Here is a 19350-nt window from a genome sequence, read left to right as displayed (position 1 = left end):
AAACTATATAGTTCAGGTTCAGACCTAATTCCCTCGGGCCAGCTTCATAAATGGCTTAACCTTGCCATGGAGCAAATAGGTTTAGGATCCCAGGTAGCACCCTATTTTGAACTGTAGAACATATGAGAATGTTACTACAATGTGCACATGGCAAATGATCAGGTCGACCAATAAACTGAGGGGAAAGCTTTGTTTTTGCCCACTTTTCTTATGGTACTCTAGGATTTAACATTTCACTTTTGCCAGAACCAAAGAGTGGCAAAAGTGAAATCAAATTTATTTATTTTTTGCTTTTGCCATAGAATAGAATTTGTGATGCATTGTCAAAAGCTAAGAGTGGCAGAAGTGAGATGTCAAATTCTAGAGTGGCATAAGCCAAGCGGGCAAATGCTAGAGTGGCATAAGCAAAGTTTTTCCTAAACTGAGCTAGTAGGTTTAATTCTCTTTCATCGAGCAATTATTATATAGGTGACCAAATTAGCATAACTAGCAATACTGTTGGAGTCAGTACAGGAAGCATATGCTGGACCAATATAGCAAGTTGTGTGTAGATGATATGGGACACACTTTAAGGGTTTCTTTGACTCAAATGAATTGCATTAGATTTTTGAAGAATTTGAATCCTTAGGAATCTTTCCTGTGTAATAGGTCCTTTAATTCATAGGGAATCCCTAGGATTTTTCCAAGGAATTTTTTCTGTGATGCTCGTTTGATTCGTAGGATTTGTGGTCACGGTAACATGGGACCAGGTTGGTGTTTAAAACGATAACTTTTCTGTTTAATACTCCCTCCGTCCCGAAATACTTGTCCTAGAAATGATTGTATCTAGACTTATTTTAGTTATAGATACATTCATTTTATTCATTTCTAGGATAAGTATTTTCGGACGGAGGGAGCAGTAAAACAACATGTGTGAACGACAGTTAATCAAATATCAGTAGTACATAAAGAATAATGGATTTACTTGATTTATAATATGATAAATTCTGGAAATCATTGTCAGGGGGCCTTGCGCAAACCAGAAAGGGGGAAAACATGGTGAAGGCCAGCGAACTTGTGAAATGGTCCTTACTATTTGAAGATAGTGACAGCGCCGCACTTATGAGAATTGAGTTCCTCGTTGTGGCTATTGCAGCTACCTTCCTCTTGATGTCATTCTTCGACATGTACCGTCGTCAGTGCCGCTACTCTGCCATCAAGTACCTCTTACTTGTCCTCGACGCCATAAGTGATTCCTCATTCATCTATACAATTGGGCTGATGCAGAGTGCACCCTTCAAGAAAGATCTGTTTTCAATATGGGCGCTCATATTGGTCAATCTCCGGTTCAATGCTTGCTTCATCTCAGCATACGGCATCCCTGACCAAGACAACAGCCGCATAACTGAGGGTGCAAGGGTGATGTCACTTCTAGGGGTAGCCTTCTTAATCGGCACACAGAACAGTCAGTTTAAGCATCAGATCTGGATACTCTGGGCAATGCAGCAAGTGAGAAGTATGTACCTAATATTTGCATACTATTGGGCCACAATATCATTCTTGCACGGTTGGAGCTCGCCACTTCTGACAGCATATATGGGTACCGAGGTTGGTATTTGTAAGGAGGGGGATCCGACCACAATGGTAGCATACAAGTACTTGGTCTCTGGAGATCAGAAGCAGAATGTCAGACTGCTGGCGCCTAAATATAACTTTTGTCTGAAAGTGGAGTCAGAGGGGCGGTTCATCACTCTTGAAAAGACGTGGCAGATGCTCGGCAACCAGCAATCAGACACCGATGCAGGAGACATCCAACCATCATGGACCAAAGACCTGTGCCTGTCCTTTGCATTATACCGGCTACTCCGTTGCAGATTTGACGACTTACCCCTGCCAGCCGAGAGCATCAAAAGCACCAGAAAATTAATGTATGAAATTATTGGCAAGAAGGACCAAGATTTGTCTGCACAAATAGACCACCAAGCTGAGGGAACATTCCGCGGAGATTTGCCTGCACAAATAGACCACCATGCTGAGAGAGCATTCGGCAGAGATTTCCCTGCACAAATAGACCATGCTGAGAGAGCATTCGAAATTGCGAAATTGGAGCTAAAGTTCCTCAACGACTACTTCTACACAAGATACCCCATCCTTTTTTGGCGTGGCTTCCCACTGATGTTTGCTTGGTACCCTCTCCTGACCATTACTCTCATCGCTTGGCTTGGAAGGGACATCCATAAACTCTACAAGCCTAAGGAGGGGGAAACTGCACACGTCGTACATGGGTTCAACGTCGACCTCATTATCACATGGATATTCATGGGCATTATCGTGCTGAAGGAGTCTTGGAAGGTGGTCACCTACTTGCTGTCTGATTGGACTAAGGTGATGCTGCTGTGCGAATACAGTTCGCGGACCGTGAAGTGTATTCCACAGTGGCTGTGGGAGTTCTTGGTTCGGATCTTGTGCGCATCAAGATGTAGAATTGTGCGCCGTTGGCACAATAAGATCGGTCAGTACGAATTCTTGCAGTCATTTGGCCACAATCCTAGAAACATTCCTTACTGGTTAAGCCTTGGCTTGGTCCCAAAAGAAATTAGAGGCGCAAAAGTAGGCAGCCCAATAGAGCTGCCAAGAGATGTGAAAGTCGCCATTCTCAAGTCACTTTGCTCATTAGGTCTTGATGAGGAAAACTCGCTAAAGTCAGACCTACCTCCTGATCACAAGCAATTCGACTGGACTTTTGAACTGCCAACATGGTGTCACAGCATTCTTGTGTGGCATATAGCAACAAGCCTCTGTGAGATTGAGCTTGCTCAACGCTACAACACAAGCTTAACGACTTCTGAGTTACTGTGTTCAATCAAGACTGCTCTCAGTTGTTTCTCCTCCCAGCCATATCTTATAAAGGAAGACAGAATCGAAGGGTGGCTGCGAGCTAATTATATTGCCGCCAACAGTATATCACGCTACTGCGCCTATCTGCTTGTTATAGAACCAGATTTGCTACCTGACAGTTTCTTAACTGCCGATGACTTATTCAGATGCGCCGTTGATGAGGCTTTAGATATCCTGAAGGGCTGTGACACCCTGCAAAGCATATACAGAAGGCTGGTTCGAGGAATTCCTCGACAAGATGACAGAAAAATGGACAGATTAAAGACCCATCCCGATACGATACTTGCGAATGCCGCACGCCTTGCTTGGTCTCTGATTCATGAGATTCCTGATGAAGTAGTTCGTTGGAAGGTCCTCGCAGAAGTCTGGGCCGACATACTGGTACACACAGCCCCCTCATGGAATGCCTCAGCCCACAAGAAATGCCTAGCAACAGGTAGTGAGTTCATAACCCATATATGGGTCATTCTTTCTCATTGCAACGTCCAGAGCAGCTCGCGCTGGCCAGTTCAAGAACCCCCACACGATGAACAAGACCAACCATGGAGTCCAATTCTGGGGCAGCATTTAACCCAACAGCTTGCTCAGAGCGATACAGAAGAAAGCAACGAAATACAAGAGGTCGGAGCCAAAGGGAGAGGATGACATATTTGCAGTATAATCGAGTACTATTATAGTGCTCAAAAATGTCATTGATGTACTTTTACTGCCCTTTTTCAGAAATATTGTACGCGTGCTTTGCAGTGACCACGTTAATTTCTTCTCATCGTTGAACATGTGCACGCTCTGGTTTGTGTGATTTTTCTCTGAATTCTATGTCTGTAGGTTGAACGATGAAGTAACTGCTCTCTTTGAAAAGGAAATAACTAAATGCTTTCTGTATTTGCAAGTGTTAATTATTCTTATGCAAGTGCGTCCAGAATAGAATTTTTCCGGTTAGTGAGGATTTCAACACTGATTTGTCTACAACTACGGCTAGGACTAGAAGTATATTGATGTTCCAAACGACAGAAACTCACTTTTCCAAGGTGGAAAAAAGGTGAATTTTAGTTTGGAACGGTCTTAGTGGGGCGAAGGCTCCGCCGATTGCGGGCATCTCCAACGGGTTTCTTGTTAATGCCCCAACTCACCCTTCTTCTTTCCCATCTTCTATTGTATCTCCAAACTTTGTTATATCTGTTATGACAGTAATGGAAAGGGGACCGGCCCTGCTGGAAAAGTAGAGATAGGCCCGCATGAATAATTTCCATTAGGCCAGAGGATGACAGAATACAAGAGGACTAGAACACCGTATGCTTGCCTCCCCTCGCCGCTCTGCTACTGTTTCCCGTTTCTTTCTCTCTATATGTAGTGTTTATTTGTTCTTCGTGGATGGCGGACGGCCTATTGTGTGAGAACAACCCGTCGATCGGCTGGTTTGCACGGCGTCTATTAATTGTGGTCTGTTTGTATAGCGTTATCCGCCATGGAAACAACACAGGTTACACGTTAGCTTACTGCCTATCTGTCATGGACCTGGGTTCAGATATGGTTCTTACACCTTCAGGCAAAAGCAGAGGCCTAAGACAAGAATATTGGTCGCCGTCCAGCTAGGATCAGCGGGCCAGAATCGACCACCTGACAGGCATTGTGCGAGACATTGCGTGTGCGTGTGCGTGTGTGTTGGGGTGTGTACCTGCCTGTTGTTGTAACAGCTGCTGGCGTGGTGGGTCGTGAGATTAAGCACTTCCATGGCCAGAGAGGCTGCTGTCTTTTGGCCAGACTTGTAGTATAACTGAATCCCCATTCTCTGCTTCTGCCACGCTCTCGTTGCTGCTGTATCGCTTCCATTGGACAGGTCATGTCTGGGCATTAGTCTAAGCAGGCTGATGTACCGCCGTGGCATGGTCATCGAATGATTCGGGCCTGTTTCTCCTCTCAAGATCTAGATGGTATCATCTAGCAGAGGTGAGTCGGTTTGGCATTTTCTCTGTTCTGGGAAACAAATTCCCTGTGTACGTTTTCTAGGTGAATCTGCCGTGGCTCGAATCTTCGTCGGCTTATACTTGCAGAGGCCATCAGGCAGGTTCGAGGATTAACCACGGAACAAATCTTGTTATTAGTGATAGGTTTATGTTGCTGTGTTTCTTGGCCGGTGCGTTGCATGCATGGAGATGTGAGTGCGTCTGCATGCTAGTAGTTAAAGGGTTAAATCGTTGTGTGTTGACCGTGTAACTCTGGCTATTTAAGCCATGTATTTGCGTTGTGTTAAGTTGAGAGATGAGGAATACAGAAAAGACACAAGTGCGGAAAAGCTCTCCGTGTTTGTGTTCTTCCTTTCCATTATGTAACAACTAGATCGGGATCGCGCCGAGGGTGCCGGTCCCAACGTTTTGGTTAAGCAGGTAGCGCTAAGTCAATAGAAATCCAATGAAAAAGAAACATACAATTGTGATAGGAGCGAGACATAATGGTGCTCAATATCGGCATGAGACTATAAGGCAGAATCAATTTCAGTGCGTTCATCAGACCACTTAAGTTTGAAACCAAAAGCATCGGCGTGTAACTATAAGGCAAAATCAGTAACTATAAGGCAAAATCAATTTCAATGTGTTCATCAAACCATAGAAGTTTCAGACCAAAAGCACCTTTAAAAAAAGTTAGTAGGGAGCATAGTTTGGCGCACGTATCCAACGGGACAATGATCCAACGGGACAATGATATTCTGGTTCAAGAGAAAGGAGAAACATTCACTTGTATGAAAAGCAAGCCATCATGGTCATGGGATTATAAGGCCACATCAAGTTTTCATGAGACCACAAAAGCTAATCACTTAACACTAAACTCAGTACTAAGAGCATAAACATGCGAGAGCAAGTATTAAGAGTAGGAGCATTATAAGCTGCACTTGAGACATACATCAAGTACTACATACAAAACTTGGAAGTGTCTTTTCTTTTTATAGGTACACAACCTTTAGTATACGTCAACCAGAAAAAATAAAACAATCTCCTAAGAGAATGTTCTATATACATAATGGGTATATTAAAGTCTCCGAGTCGCATTGATACATAATCATCTTGTTACAAAAGAGGAAAGGCATAATCACCACCTGAACAATGGCCACGATTTTGTCTATTAATCAGTCACACCTGCAATGAAGGTATAGTATATCTATAAGACACCAACGGTCTATTTACATAAAGTTGGGTATGTATTTGACCCGTCAAAAGGGAAAAAATGAATCATATATTCGCACTGTTTAAAAAACTAAACTTCGCATTGTGTGACAATACTTGATACTTGTCCTCGGACTCGATTCCAATTTCCAAGCACCTACTGCCAATTTGAAGACCAAAACTAAATGAAACCATTAAGTTTTGCAAATATAAGAACCATTAAATTCCTCTTATGCATTTACTTGGAACAGAACAAATATATATAGTGGGTTTGGTTTGTTTCTAAAAGCAGAGGTACCCAATAAATAGGAAGGATGAAATGAACAACGAAATTAGCCTTTGCTTCAGCCTGTCGGTAGGCTATGCTCTTAGAAGACAAATGTTCATTTGTAAAACAAATCGTACTGTCATTGCACACATAATTGAACGAAGTAATGGTATCAATTTTCCCATGGGACAACCTAGTGAACAATTGACCACGGAGGAAGGGGTAGGGAGAACAGTAGAAGCATCCGGTATACCTGGAGGTGGTACAGAAATGACTCGGGGGCGACATCTTCTTGATGCCAAGGAGCGCGGCAACGCAGCCACCAATTGTTCTTAAATTTTCCGTAAAAACTAAAATACCAAACATGTTTGAACAAATTGTGTCAAGTTCTACATAACATTTCCAGTAAGCAAAACATTTGGTGTAAAGTAGTATCAAAAATCTACTAATGTTCAACATTTTGCCATGTTGTATTCTACATGTTTTAATCAATTTGCCATGTTCAAAGAAAATCAAACAAATAATTGCCATGTTCTACTCAATGTCTACCAGGTCAACAGTAAGTAGAAATCCTCATGTGAAATGGACCTGTACCAACATGTGAACAAAAACTACATTGATTTGGAGCATTGATAAGGGCTTTGTAACCAAAAAACATAACAAAGGGATGCTCAAATTAGCATCACATCAGACTAACTACATAGCATGAACAACTACGTAATTAATCTCACTCATGTGCATCACAGAAAATGCACTACAATAAACGCAGGCTACTCTTTGTATGACAAAGAGCGCTTGTGGGTAAGTACTGAAGCATATGAAGAGGACTTGGGGTGGGAGGATGAAGACGTATGAGATGTGAGGCGTCGGCTCTGACGAGCAGCTGGACGTGTTGGGTGGCGTCACCCATTATGTACGACACACACATCGGGCAGACACCACGCCTGAAAAGTCTGCTTTTCCATGCCACCTCATGCCTCCTCCTTCAGGAGGGTGCCACCGCTCAATAGCATCCACAACCGTTTGTTCCCTTGGTGACCGCCACACCGTCGGAAGCGCCCAGCCAGAGCCATCATTGATACCATAAAAAATGAGATATAACCAGGGATTCACATATATAGAGCGAAAACACATACAAAATAGTAATGCTCAAGATGCATAAACTAAGTTTCGGAAATTTTCAATGTCACTTTACAAAAATTGTCATGGTTTTGAGAACATTTTCTATTAAATTTGCCATGGACTATTATTAAAACTTTCAGAACAAAGCCATGTTCGTAGATAGGATTTTATAGATAACATGGTCAAACTTGAATAAAATTGGGTATATACTATAGACAGAGCAAATTTTAACACAGTTATCCTGTAAAAACATGGCAAAAACATTATCAAAATTGGCCATAATTTAGAAGACGAATTTCCCAAAATTGAAATTTGAGTGGCCATTTCAATTTTCTAAAAGATTGCATGGTACATATGGCAAAACTTCAACAAAAACAAACGAAGAAAGTAGTCGTCACAGATCCCTTGTCGAAAGTTTATTATGCTTAATTTTGCCCGACGGAAATTCAAGCTTATGATGACTCAGACAACTTCGCACTAGCATACTGACCAAGGGTATACACAAAACATTCGATTGTGAGTACACCACAAGCAAATTGCTGTTGTTTCTCATGATCGTTATGCATATGTTTTTGTTTGACAACGAACGTGTTGTGTCTAAATTTATGTACCTCGACTGAAATAGGCAACATTTTTTCAGGTTTAAAATATGGGCACACAAAGCTCTGAACTCTCAACCTAGCAAGGCACTGACTCGCTCAAGTGACATTAATATAAAAATGATGAGTGCAGAATTGAAGTAGTACCTTGATTCAGCAAGGCACAAAAGTTCCTGTATCGGTTTCATCCACTAGTAGAAAAAGGGTCAAATGTGAGACACATTAGTCCCGGTTTGTAACAGAACCGGCACTAATGTGTCAATTAGTGCCGATTCCAACGGCTAGGCGGGAGAAGCTCTTTAGTACCGGTTCGTGGCGAACCTTTAGCACCGGTTCGTGCCACGAACCGGTATTAAAGAAAGTGGTGGCAGGATGTTGTCAGAGTGGGGCCCTTCCAGCACCTTTAGTACCGGTTCGTGGCACGAACCGGTACTAAAGGTCGTCCTATATAAACCCTTCGTCCACCCGCACTCTGTTCTTCCCCCTTTCCCCTCTCCCTCTCCTCTGTTCTTCCCTTCTTCCTCTCGAGTTCATCACAAAATTTGCCCCAAATTTGTCAAGATTTGCAGGCCCCCATCCATTCAAATGATCACCAAGGTTAGCAACTTTGTCCTTTCATCTCTCATTGCTAGATTAGCTCTTGCATTGGTTTATATAGTGATTAATTGTGGGTTTTAGTAATTTGGGAGGAATTATATGTGGTAGTATTTGATTTATATGCAATTTGAGGTCAAAATAACACTTAGTTTGCATATGTAGGCGTGTTTTACTTAGTGCCTTCTAAATCTCCGTCGTAACCACCGTCGATCGCCCGCACCGTCCCGTCGCCGGCACCACCTTGTGGTGAGCCTCTTGTTCATGAAATTTTATATAAAAAATTGATGTTTGTGTGATTTGGATATATAGTTACTCGTATAATTATCTTACCCGTACGTTGTTTGTTATACATAGTGCCATGGTTTTGATATCCGTCCCTGTTGGCCCTCGTCCTTGTTATGATTCGGATGTGGTATATTCTCTTTTAAAACTATTTTTTGCATTTCGTGTTTATGACAAATTATGCCCATCAAGTTGACATAGATATTTTTATCTAGGAGGTATGTGAACCGGAAATTCCAACCGACCCTATTGTCGAGAGGTTAAATTTAGTTGAAAGAGAAAACGAGTACTTGAAAGAAAAATTGAAAAGAATTGAGGGGGAGAATATGGAATTGGAGTTGCATGTTGCCGATGTCGTCGATGATCACAAGATCAAGATGGAGAAAATGCGCTTGAAGATTAGAAAGATTAGAAAATATGCCATCGATAGTGAGGCTTGGTATCATTATGCTGTTGGATCAATTATTACCTTAGTTGCGATCTTGATCGCATTTGTTGTTGCACTTAAATGTTTTAGTTAGAGAGTTATTTGTTTGTTGCATTTAAGTGTTGTATGAACTTGTATTAATTTGGTCTATTCGGTGTTGTGTAATGAAGATGAGCCGACAATGGATGTACGATGACCGATGCTCTCCCCAGTTTGTTGAGGGCGTGCATACTTTTCTGCTTGCGGCTGAGGCAAACAAGCGGGCGGATGGTTTTATGCCTTGTCCATGTGCTGGCTGTAAGAATGGTCGCAATTACTCTACGTCAAGAACCATTCACGTCCACCTGTTTGAGTCCGGTTTCATGCCCCACTATAATGTTTGGACCAAGCACGGAGAAAGAGGGGTTATGATGGAAGACAATGAAGAAGAAGAGGACGACGACAGCTATCCTGGCCATGGGTTCCCTGAATACGATGATACAACAATGGGGAAGAAGCTGAGCCGGTAATGCGGGAAGAAGCTGAGCCGGCAATGCGGGAAGAAGCTGAAGAAGAGGCATCAGATGAGCCCGTTGATGATCTAGGTCGGGCCATTGCCGATGCAAAGAGAAACTGCGCAAGTGATTTGGAGAAGAAGTTGCAGCGCATGTTAGAGGATCACAAAAAATTGGTGTACCCAAATTGCGTAGCTGACAAGAAAAGGCTGGGCACCACACTAGAATTGCTGCAATGGAAGGCAGAGAATGGTGTATCTGACAAGGGATTTGGAAAGTTGCTGGTAATGATAAAGGATATGCTTCCAAAGGACAACGAATTGTCCGAGAGTACGTACAAAGCAAAGAAGGCTGTCTGCCCTCTAGGGTTAGAGGTGCAGAAGATACATGCATGCCCTAATGATTGCATCCTCTACCACGGTGAGTACGAGGATTTGAACGCTTGCCCGGTATGTGGTGCATTGCGCTATAAGATCAGCCGCGATGACCCTGGTGATGTCGAGGGCGAGCGCCCCAGGAAGAAGATTCCTTCCAAGGTGATGTGGTATTCTCCTATAATACCACGGTTGAAACGTTTGTTCCAAAACAAAGAGCATGCCAAGGCGATGCGATGGCACAGAGAAGACCGTAAGAAAGACGGAAAGTTGAGAGTACCCGCTGACGGGTCGCAGTGGAGAAAAATCGAAAGAAAGTACGGGAAGGAGTTTGCAGATGACGCAAGGAGCGTATGGTTTGGTCTAAGCGCAGATGGCATTAATCATTTTGGGGAGCAGAGCAGCAACCATAGCACCTGGCCTGTGACTCTATATTTGTATAACCTTCCTCCTTGGTTGTGCATGAAGCGGAAGTTCATTATGATGCCAGTGCTCATCCAAGGCCCTAAGCAACCCGGCAACGACATTGATGTGTACCTAAGGCCATTAGTTGAAGAAATCTTATAACTGTGGAATGGAATAGGTGTACGTGCGTGGGATGAGCACATGGGGGAAGAATTTGACCTAAAGGCGTTGCTGTTCGTGACCATCAATGATTGGCCTGCTCTCAGTAACCTTTCAGGACAGACAAACAAGGGATACCGCGGATGCACGCACTGTTTGGATGATACCGATAGTATATATTTGAATAGTTGTAAGAAGAATGTGTACCTGGGACATCGTCGATTTCTTCCGAGCAGGCATCCCGTAAGAAAGAAAGGCAAGCATTTCAAAGGTGAGGCGGATCACCGGACGAAGCCTCGCCACCGTACTGGTGCTGATGTACATGATATGGTCAAGGATTTGAAGGTGATATTTGGAAAGGGTCCTGGCGGACAACCTGTTCCGAAGGACGCTGACGGACGCGCACCCATGTGGAAGAAGAAATCTATATTTTGGGACCTGCCATATTGGAAAGACCTAGAGGTCCGCTCCGCAATCGACGTGATGCACGTGACGAAGAATCTTTGCGTGACCCTGCTTGGCTTCTTGGGCGTGTATGGGAAGACAAACGATACACCTGAGGCACGGGAGGACCAGCAACGTATGCACGGAGAAGACGGCATACATCAGGGTCATGCAAGCTACGCTCTTACCAAAGAAGAGAAGGAAATCTTCTTTGAATGGCTGCTCAGTATTAAGGTACCGTCTGGCTTCTCGTCGAATATAAAGGGAATAATAAACATGGCAGAGAAAAAGTTCCAGAACCTAAAGTCTCATGACTGCCACGTGATTATGACGCAACTACTTCCGGTTGCATTGAGGGGGCTTCTATCGGAAAACGTTCGATTAGCCATTGTGAAGTTATGTGCATTTCTCAATGCAATCTCTCAGAAGGTAATCGATCCATAAATCATACCAAGGTTACAGAATGATTTGGTGCAATGTCTTGTCAGTTTCGAGTTGGTGTTCCCACCATCCTTCTTCAACATCATGATGCACGTCCTAGTTCACCTATGCGAAGAGATTAACGTTTTGGGTCCTATATTTCTACACAATATGTTCCCCTTTGAGAGGTTCATGGGAGTCTTAAAGAAATATGTTCATAACCGTGCTAGGCCAGAAGGAAGCATCTCCAAGGGCCATCAAAATGAGGAGGTCATTGAGTTTTGTATTGACTTTATTCCTGACCTTAAGCCGATTGGTGTTCCTGAATCGCGGCATAAGGGCAGACTGGATGGAAAAGCCACGCTAGGAGGGGAACAAATAATATGTATGGACGGACATTCTCTCACTGAAGCACACTACACAGTTCTACAGAATTCCGCCTTGGTGGCTCCGTATATGGATGAACACAAGAATTTGCTACGCTCCAAACACCCGGAGCGGTCTGATGACTGGATTACACGTGAACAAACCAAGTGTTTCACCAGCTGGTTGCAGACACGTACCATGCATGACACCTCTATTGAAGATGACCTGTACTTGCTGTCCCAGTTACCATCTTCGAATATAATGACTTTCAAAGGGTACGAGAGAAATGGTAATACATTTTACACGATCGCCCAAGATAAGAAGAGCACCAACCAAAACAGTGGTGTCCGCTTTGATGCAGAAACCAAGACGGGAAAGGAAACATATTATGGTTATATACAGGACATATGGGAACTTGACTATCGACATGGTTTAAAGGTCCCTTTGTTTCGGTGCAAATGGGTCAATATGACACGAGGCGGGGTAACGGAAGACCCGCAGTACGGAATGACAACAGTGGATCTCAACAATCTTGCGTATGCAGACGAACCATTCGTCCTAGCCAATGATGTGGCACCGATTTTCTATGTGAAGGACATGTCTACCAAGCCAAGAAAAAGAAAAGATAAGGAAGCGAATGCATCGTACGATGAGCCAAAGCGGCACATAGTTCTTTCTGGGAAGAGAAACATCGTGGGAGTGGATGACAAGACAGACAAGTCAGAAGATTATGAAAAGTTTGATGAAATTGCTCCATTCACAGTGAATATTGACCCGAGCATCCCGTTAAATGATGAAGATTTTCCATGGTTACGGCGCAAAGGGACACACGCGAAGAAAAAATTTCACACCCAAAGATCTGGGATGTGATCGGCTTTACTATCATCACTTTCTTCTGTGTTTCACACCCAGAGGGGAATCTCTGTAATAGTTAGGGTAGTTATGTGTTTTGGCATTTGAAATGCAAAGAAATTTTATGTGCAAACAAGTTCTTTCATGCCTTTACTGATTTTTAAAGTTAAGTTATTCACAAACTAGTGATTCACACTAATTTCAAATAATTCAAAATTTAAACTATTCAAATTTGAAAACTACGGGCACTAACATAAAGTTTGTATTTTTTTGTACCTAAAGCAAAAATATTGACAAAGAAACTCTAAATACACAAAAATAAACATAAAAATAAATAAAGCAAAAAAATATAAAAAAAGCCCGCCTACTAGGCCAGAGCGGCCTGCATACGACTAGAAACCCAACCTGTTGTTGGGCCAGGATGCAGGCCCGCAAAGGCCAAGTGGGCCCACAGGGCAGCAAAGAACACGTAGGCCCAGTAGGCCTGCTTTGGAGAGGAGCTCGAGAGAGCGACTGCACGGGGGTTTATAAACCAGTGCGGTCGCCCCTCGGCTAGCGAGGTGGGACTAAACTTGCTGCACCGCACCTGCGCCAGCGCACCCCTTTAGTACCGGGTCGTGGCACAAACCGGTACTAAAGGGGGCGCCTTTAGTACCGGTTTGTGCCACCACCCGGTACTAAAGGGGGTCGCTTCCTGCCGCTTGGGCTGGCCAAAACTGGCCTTTAGTACCGGTTGGTGGTACAAACCGGTACTAAAGGCCCCTCCTATATAAACAACACTTACGAAAATTTCAGTTTCTCATCTGGCTTCTTCTCCTCTGCACCGTCCGCCGCCCCCGTACGTCTCCATCCCTCGTCGCCGCCCCCGTCGCCGCCCCGTCCTCGTCGTCGCCGCCCCGTCGTCCCCGTCCCCGTCGTCACCGCCGCCCCGTCCCGCGTCGTCCCCGTCCCCGTCGTCGGCGCCGCCCTGTACGTCCCCGTCGTCATCGCCGCCCCGGCCCGTCCGTCCCCGTCCCCGTCGTCGTTGCCCCGTCCCTGTCCCCGTCGTCGTCATCCCCGTCGTCGCCGCGCTCGTCGCCGTCCCTGTCGCCGCGCGCCCGGCCCCCATCGCCGCCCCCCGTCGTCCCTCGCCTCGCCGGTGAGCGCACACACACACACACATACATTTTTTGTTTTTTAGTTATACAAATAGTTAGAAATTTTTTCTGTTTTTTAGAAATTGTTAGAAATTTTTCTGTTTTTAAGAAATAGTTAGAAATGTTAGAATTGTTAGAATTGTTAGAATAGTTAGAAATGTTAGAATTGTTAGAATAGTTAGAAATGTTAGAATTGTTAGAAATTTTTCTGTTTTTTAGTTATAGAAATAGTTATAAAAAGTTAGAATTGTTAGAAATTTTTCTATTTTTTAGTTATAGAAATAGTTATAAAAATGTTAGTTATATATATAGAAATGTTATAATTTGTTTCTGTTTTTTAGTTATAGAAATATTAGAAATGTTATAGAAATGTTAGTTATATATAGCATTGTTAGAAATGTTATAGAAATGTTAGTTATATAGAAATGTTAGAAATTTTAGTTATCAAAATCCAATCATTAAAAAAATGTTACTTTTTACGGGCATATAGCTAGTATTTGTTCTCGACGATGCCCGACCCGCATCCTCGCCGTCGACACGTCCGCGACGACGTCCGGCTGACCCATGTCCGGGACTGGGCTCCGCCGGGCTGGCACTGGGAGGTGCTGCCTGGAGGGGCGCGCCGCTTGATGAGGAACCCGGCCCCGGGTCCCGTCGTCGACCCTGATCTCGTTTGGTGGCGTTCGCATGGGCCAGTTTCGGTGCGGAGGGAGCCGGCCTCGCCGGAGGTGGTACGTCGCCGTGTCAGGGAGGAGGACGAGCACGTCCATCGCTACATGGTTGCGTTAGAGGGCGGCAGGTTCTCCAATACCTGGCAGTTTCTTCACGGATCTCACTTCAGCTATGATCCTGTGAGGGTTCCTTCTCTTTGGATGTCCACCGCCCGCGCCGCAGGAACCACGAGTGTCCTAGATTCTTCTATACTATTCGATCTTTATTAGCTACCTAGCCAGTGATGTATTCGATATTATATCTATTATTCGAGACGATGTATTCGAGATTATATCTATTATTGGAGACGATGTTTTCGAGATTATATCTATTATTCGAGACGATGTATTTGAGATTATATCTATTATTCGAGACGATGTAATTTGAATATTAAATTGTTTTATATTTCTTTTGGATTAGTTAAATAAAAGCTATGGCGGACAATACCGGCAGAGAGGGAGAACAGGCCATGTTCGATATGATACGCCATCCTCACGGGCCAGATGATCATCAGAATAAAGAAGATTATGACGGCTCCAAATTTCTAAACAACACCGGAGAGGGTGATATGTTATTCGATCGCGACGACCGAGTTGATGAAGTCATGAACTATGATTATGATGATGACGAAGAAATGTTGATCTTGAAACAACAAAAACCGGCGAGGTATATATATTTATATAAGCAGGCATCTGGTGATCATCACATGTTTTAAATGACTTGAAGATATATTAGCGAATCGATCTTTGTTCTTTCAGCCATCCGGATCGAGCAAATCTTCAGGAAAAAGGACGAAACGAGGCCCGAACAAAAAGTTGAAGGAGGGCGTAAAGTACAATATCGAGGCAATCAGACCTCATGGTGAACCATTAGCGCCTAAAAAGATTGCGGACAAGTTCGTTCGTCAGTGCGGAGTTGTTGTGAAGGACCAACTCCCGATCTCCCTTCAAGAATGGAGAGAGCCAACAAAAGACAAAAGACAAAAAGACAAAAAGGACGCTGCTCCACGTCCAGATGTTACTTTTGTCGACAAAAGACAAAAAGAGCTGCTTTGGGATACTCTCATGGAACATTCCACCCTACCAAATCATTTCACAGAAGCAGATGTGCAGAAAGTCAAGGACGCTACTCTTAGGAAGATGGCGGTTGCATTCAAGAACCACAAGAATCGTGAATGGGACAAGTACGTCAAGGGAGGAAGGAAGACTCCAGTATTCGAGGGAACACTAGAGAACTAACGTGCTCATTGGGACGATTTCATGAAATTCAAGGATTCGGAATTAGCTAAGGAACGGTCGAGAATAAACAAGAAGAATGCCGAAAAAAGGATAAGTTCCATAAGCTGGGGCCAGGTGGCTATGCGGTGGCAATGCCTAAGTGGGATAAGTCTAAGAAAGAGATGGAGGATGCAGGTGTCACTCCGGTTACTAAGAGCTGGCCCCCCAGGTGCAGGACTTGGTTCTATGCGCATGGGGGGGGGAGTTGGACCCGAAGACAGGCAATGTTTCAACGAGGGCAAGTCTGAAGGGAGCCGACGATGCGATACTTGTTGCAATAGAAGAGGCACGATCGGGGGTGTTCCAGCCCAACAGAGAGAACGACGAGCTTACGCGTGCCCTGGGAAATCCTGAACACCCGGGAAGAACACAAGGCAAGGGCGCTATTCCGTGGTATGAGGGGTTTTCAGACTGAAACACCGGCTACATAACCCGTGCGAGAAAGAAGATTGCGGAGGAGAAGAAGAGGAAGATGGAGGAGGAGCAGAGGAAGTGGGACTATGAACGCCTTCAAGGCCTAGAAGCAAGTCAAGCGGAATTGGCAGTCAAATTCCAGCGGCAGCAGGAGCAGATCGACTCACTTACCCAGCAAAGGGGGTCTCAGCAGCTGCAGCAGCTAGCGAATGATCCAGCATTGGATAGCACCGCCCCATCCATGCCGAGAAGCAGCGTGGGTTCTGCCCCGGACGACGCAATGCTGGATAGATACCCCGTGGATGACATCACGGAGAACACTAACTGCGAGCTACACGTCGAAATGAAAAACATATCCATGAAGGTGGCGGACACCGTTGCTTTTACAAATCCCCCCGAGGCAACCTTCCATTGCAACCCGATTTCAGCGGGCTATGCTCGTGTCTTGGTTGATGAGGTGGTGGACCCATATTCGGAGCTACAGCTTGACATTCCTGGAGGTGACGACGAGCACTTTCTCGGAGAGGCCAAACATCGTATCATCCTATGAAAAAAGGATTGCATCATCTTTCGAAGGCCACCGACACCGCGTCAGCCGACTCTGCGTTGAAGTCCGCCACCGAGTCAGCAGACTCCCGCTCCTGCAAGTCCACCAAGTCCAGCAAAGTGTCAGGCCACTCCTCCTCCAAGTCCGGCAAAGTGTCAGGCCACTCCTCCTCCTCCAAGTCCGCCACATCGTCAGACGTCCACTCCTCCTCCAAGTCCGGCACAACCTCAGGCCACTCTTCCTCCAAGTCCGGCACAGCTTCAGGCCACTCCTCCTCGTCCAACTCAGCCCCGTCAGCCGTCTCCGCCGCCTCAGCAATCGCAGAAGAGACACCCCGCAGCTATGGTGCGTAGCGGTACGAGTCGAGGTAGTACAGGAAGTACAGGCGTAGGCAAGCGATATAAACATGGTCCAAGCCTCACGCCTCTTCCGTAGAGGCCTTATGACAAGTCCGAGGAGGAAAACGCAGCCATATCGAAGGCCGAGGTGGAAGCCCATTTTGCACCGAAACCGCCACCGCCGCCAAGGGAGAAAGTGCCTGAGGAAACGATTGACCACTTCATTCGTATGGCTCAACCACCAGCTCCCAAGCCTGTTGACACGGACTATGAGCGCCACATCAGGAAGATAAATCGAGCACATCTACGTAAGGAGGCGAGCTCGGGATCGAGCAAACAACAAGCAGCTGACAAAAAATGCAGGAAAACCATTCCCCAGCTGGGAGAACAGGCGGCGCAATCGATCCCCTCGCTTGTTGTGCCAACAACACGTGACAGTACGCGCGCCCAATATTATTGTGGGCAAACAGTTTACGTTCCCGAGGTGGGCAATGTGGTAATAACCAAGGACCATATAATGCAGGCTGAAGTTCTCAACATCATTGTTGGACAACTCCTTGAGATCGAGCCCATGCCTGTGCTGACAGAGGATGAAATAAAACGGGAATATGTCCGGGGCCAACCTTTGGTCGAGCCATACAAGGTCAAGAACCTCCCAACGAGAATGTATGAATTGCATCAATGGTACATGAACATTATCAAGATTTCCGATCGATTGTCCCTCATGGTGAATGTCAAGGAGGAGCATTACTTCCATGAGAAAGCTCTGTCCATTGAGTATTCTGAACTGTTTCAGTTATACAATCAAGACGCACTCGATAAATCTATCGTCAGTTGCTATTGTCTGTAAGTGATTTCTTTCTGTAATTTAAGTCTCAAGCTAGCTGTAGTGATCCTTTTGATCAATCATTACCTGTAATTATCCTCACTATATTCTTTTCTGTGGTATTATGCAGGATGAAGATGTATGAAATGAGAAAAGGTGGACACTTTGGCATTGGGTTCATTGACCCAAACACCGTTAATGAATACACATGGCTAATAAATCCACATCATGAAAAGGCCATAGAGGACAACATGCTAGAGTTCTTGAAGCGCCTCAAATACAATGAAGATATACTACTTCCTTACAACTTCCAGTGAGTCACACTGTCTTGTACTACAAATTCTCTGTTTTTGCCTACTAGCTAGCTACATGTTTTTGCTTACATATGCCCGCTTAATTAAGACATGCAAACGTGTGTGCATGCAGATTTCACTGGATCTTGTGTATCATTAAAGTTGACGCTGGAACAGTTGAAATACTGGACTCACTACTCAAAGAAAATACTGACTATAACATCTTGTTCGGGATAGTCAACAGGTAATTTCAATCATTATTAACTATATATCTCGGCCTATTTAGTTCGTCATTTCATGATATGAACTATTTAATAACCCCTTTATTCATTTTCTTTGTCGGCGAGCAGGGCTTGGGCAAGGTTCATCAGCGTCATGGAAGGCGAATGGAAAAAAAGCTTAAATGGTTTCGACCCAAGGTAAGTAATTAAGTAGTACTAGCTAGCTAGCTAGCTGCCATCTCTTTAATTATCATGCTTGATTAATTATTATCTGATCAAATTCCATTCTCGTAAAGGCCCTGAAGCAGGCGCAGGGGACTGATCTGTGTGCATTCTGCGTTTGCGAGAACATTCGCATGATGGCGTCCGAAAGGAACAGATCTCAAAGACAGGAATGGGTACGCTTGTCAGAACACTATTCACAATTTTTACACCATTATCGATATCTAGTCACACAACTAATACACATGCATATTGATCTCCTTCTTAACAGTTCAGAGAGGTGCGGGAGAAGCTCCTAGAAACGGAGCGCGTAGAAGCACTTCAAGAGGAAATAGCGGGATTTTTGCTCGACCAGGTCATAAATCCGAAGGGAGAATACTATTACCCGCTACCGCCCTCATGAAAACCACTTCCAATTGTCATCGTGCTCCGAAGGCACCAATTAGGCTAATGCCACTGGCTCCGAAGGCAACATGCATATGTAGGAGAAATTGTATATAGCTATACATGTGTGTATGTGT

General features: G+C 44.6%; 1 protein-coding gene across 1 annotated transcript; it reads left to right on the top strand.

Moving 5' to 3' along the window:
• Positions 1–1035: 1035 nt before the first annotated feature.
• LOC119350884 lies at positions 1036–3707 on the top strand. Its single transcript, XM_037618507.1, has 4 exons — positions 1036–1979; positions 2073–3498; positions 3598–3604; positions 3703–3707. Exons 1-4 carry the CDS (start codon positions 1036–1038, stop codon positions 3705–3707), a joined length of 2382 nt encoding a protein of 793 aa, XP_037474404.1.
• Positions 3708–19350: the final 15643 nt, after the last annotated feature.

Source organism: Triticum dicoccoides, chromosome 1B, assembly GCF_002162155.2.
Source record: "Triticum dicoccoides isolate Atlit2015 ecotype Zavitan chromosome 1B, WEW_v2.0, whole genome shotgun sequence".
Taxonomy (NCBI): domain Eukaryota; kingdom Viridiplantae; phylum Streptophyta; class Magnoliopsida; order Poales; family Poaceae; genus Triticum; species Triticum dicoccoides.
Note: the sequence above shows the minus strand (reverse complement) of the source record. Positions and strands in the feature narration are given on the sequence as shown.

Coding starts and splice junctions, on each gene's coding strand:
- LOC119350884 (XM_037618507.1), top strand. CDS start 1,036: ATGGTGAAGGCCAGCGAACTTGTGAAATGGTCCTTACTATTTGAAGAT. Junction 1,980..2,072: donor CAAGCTGAGGGAACATTCCG/CGGAGATTTGCC, acceptor GAGAGCATTCGA/AATTGCGAAATTGGAGCTAA.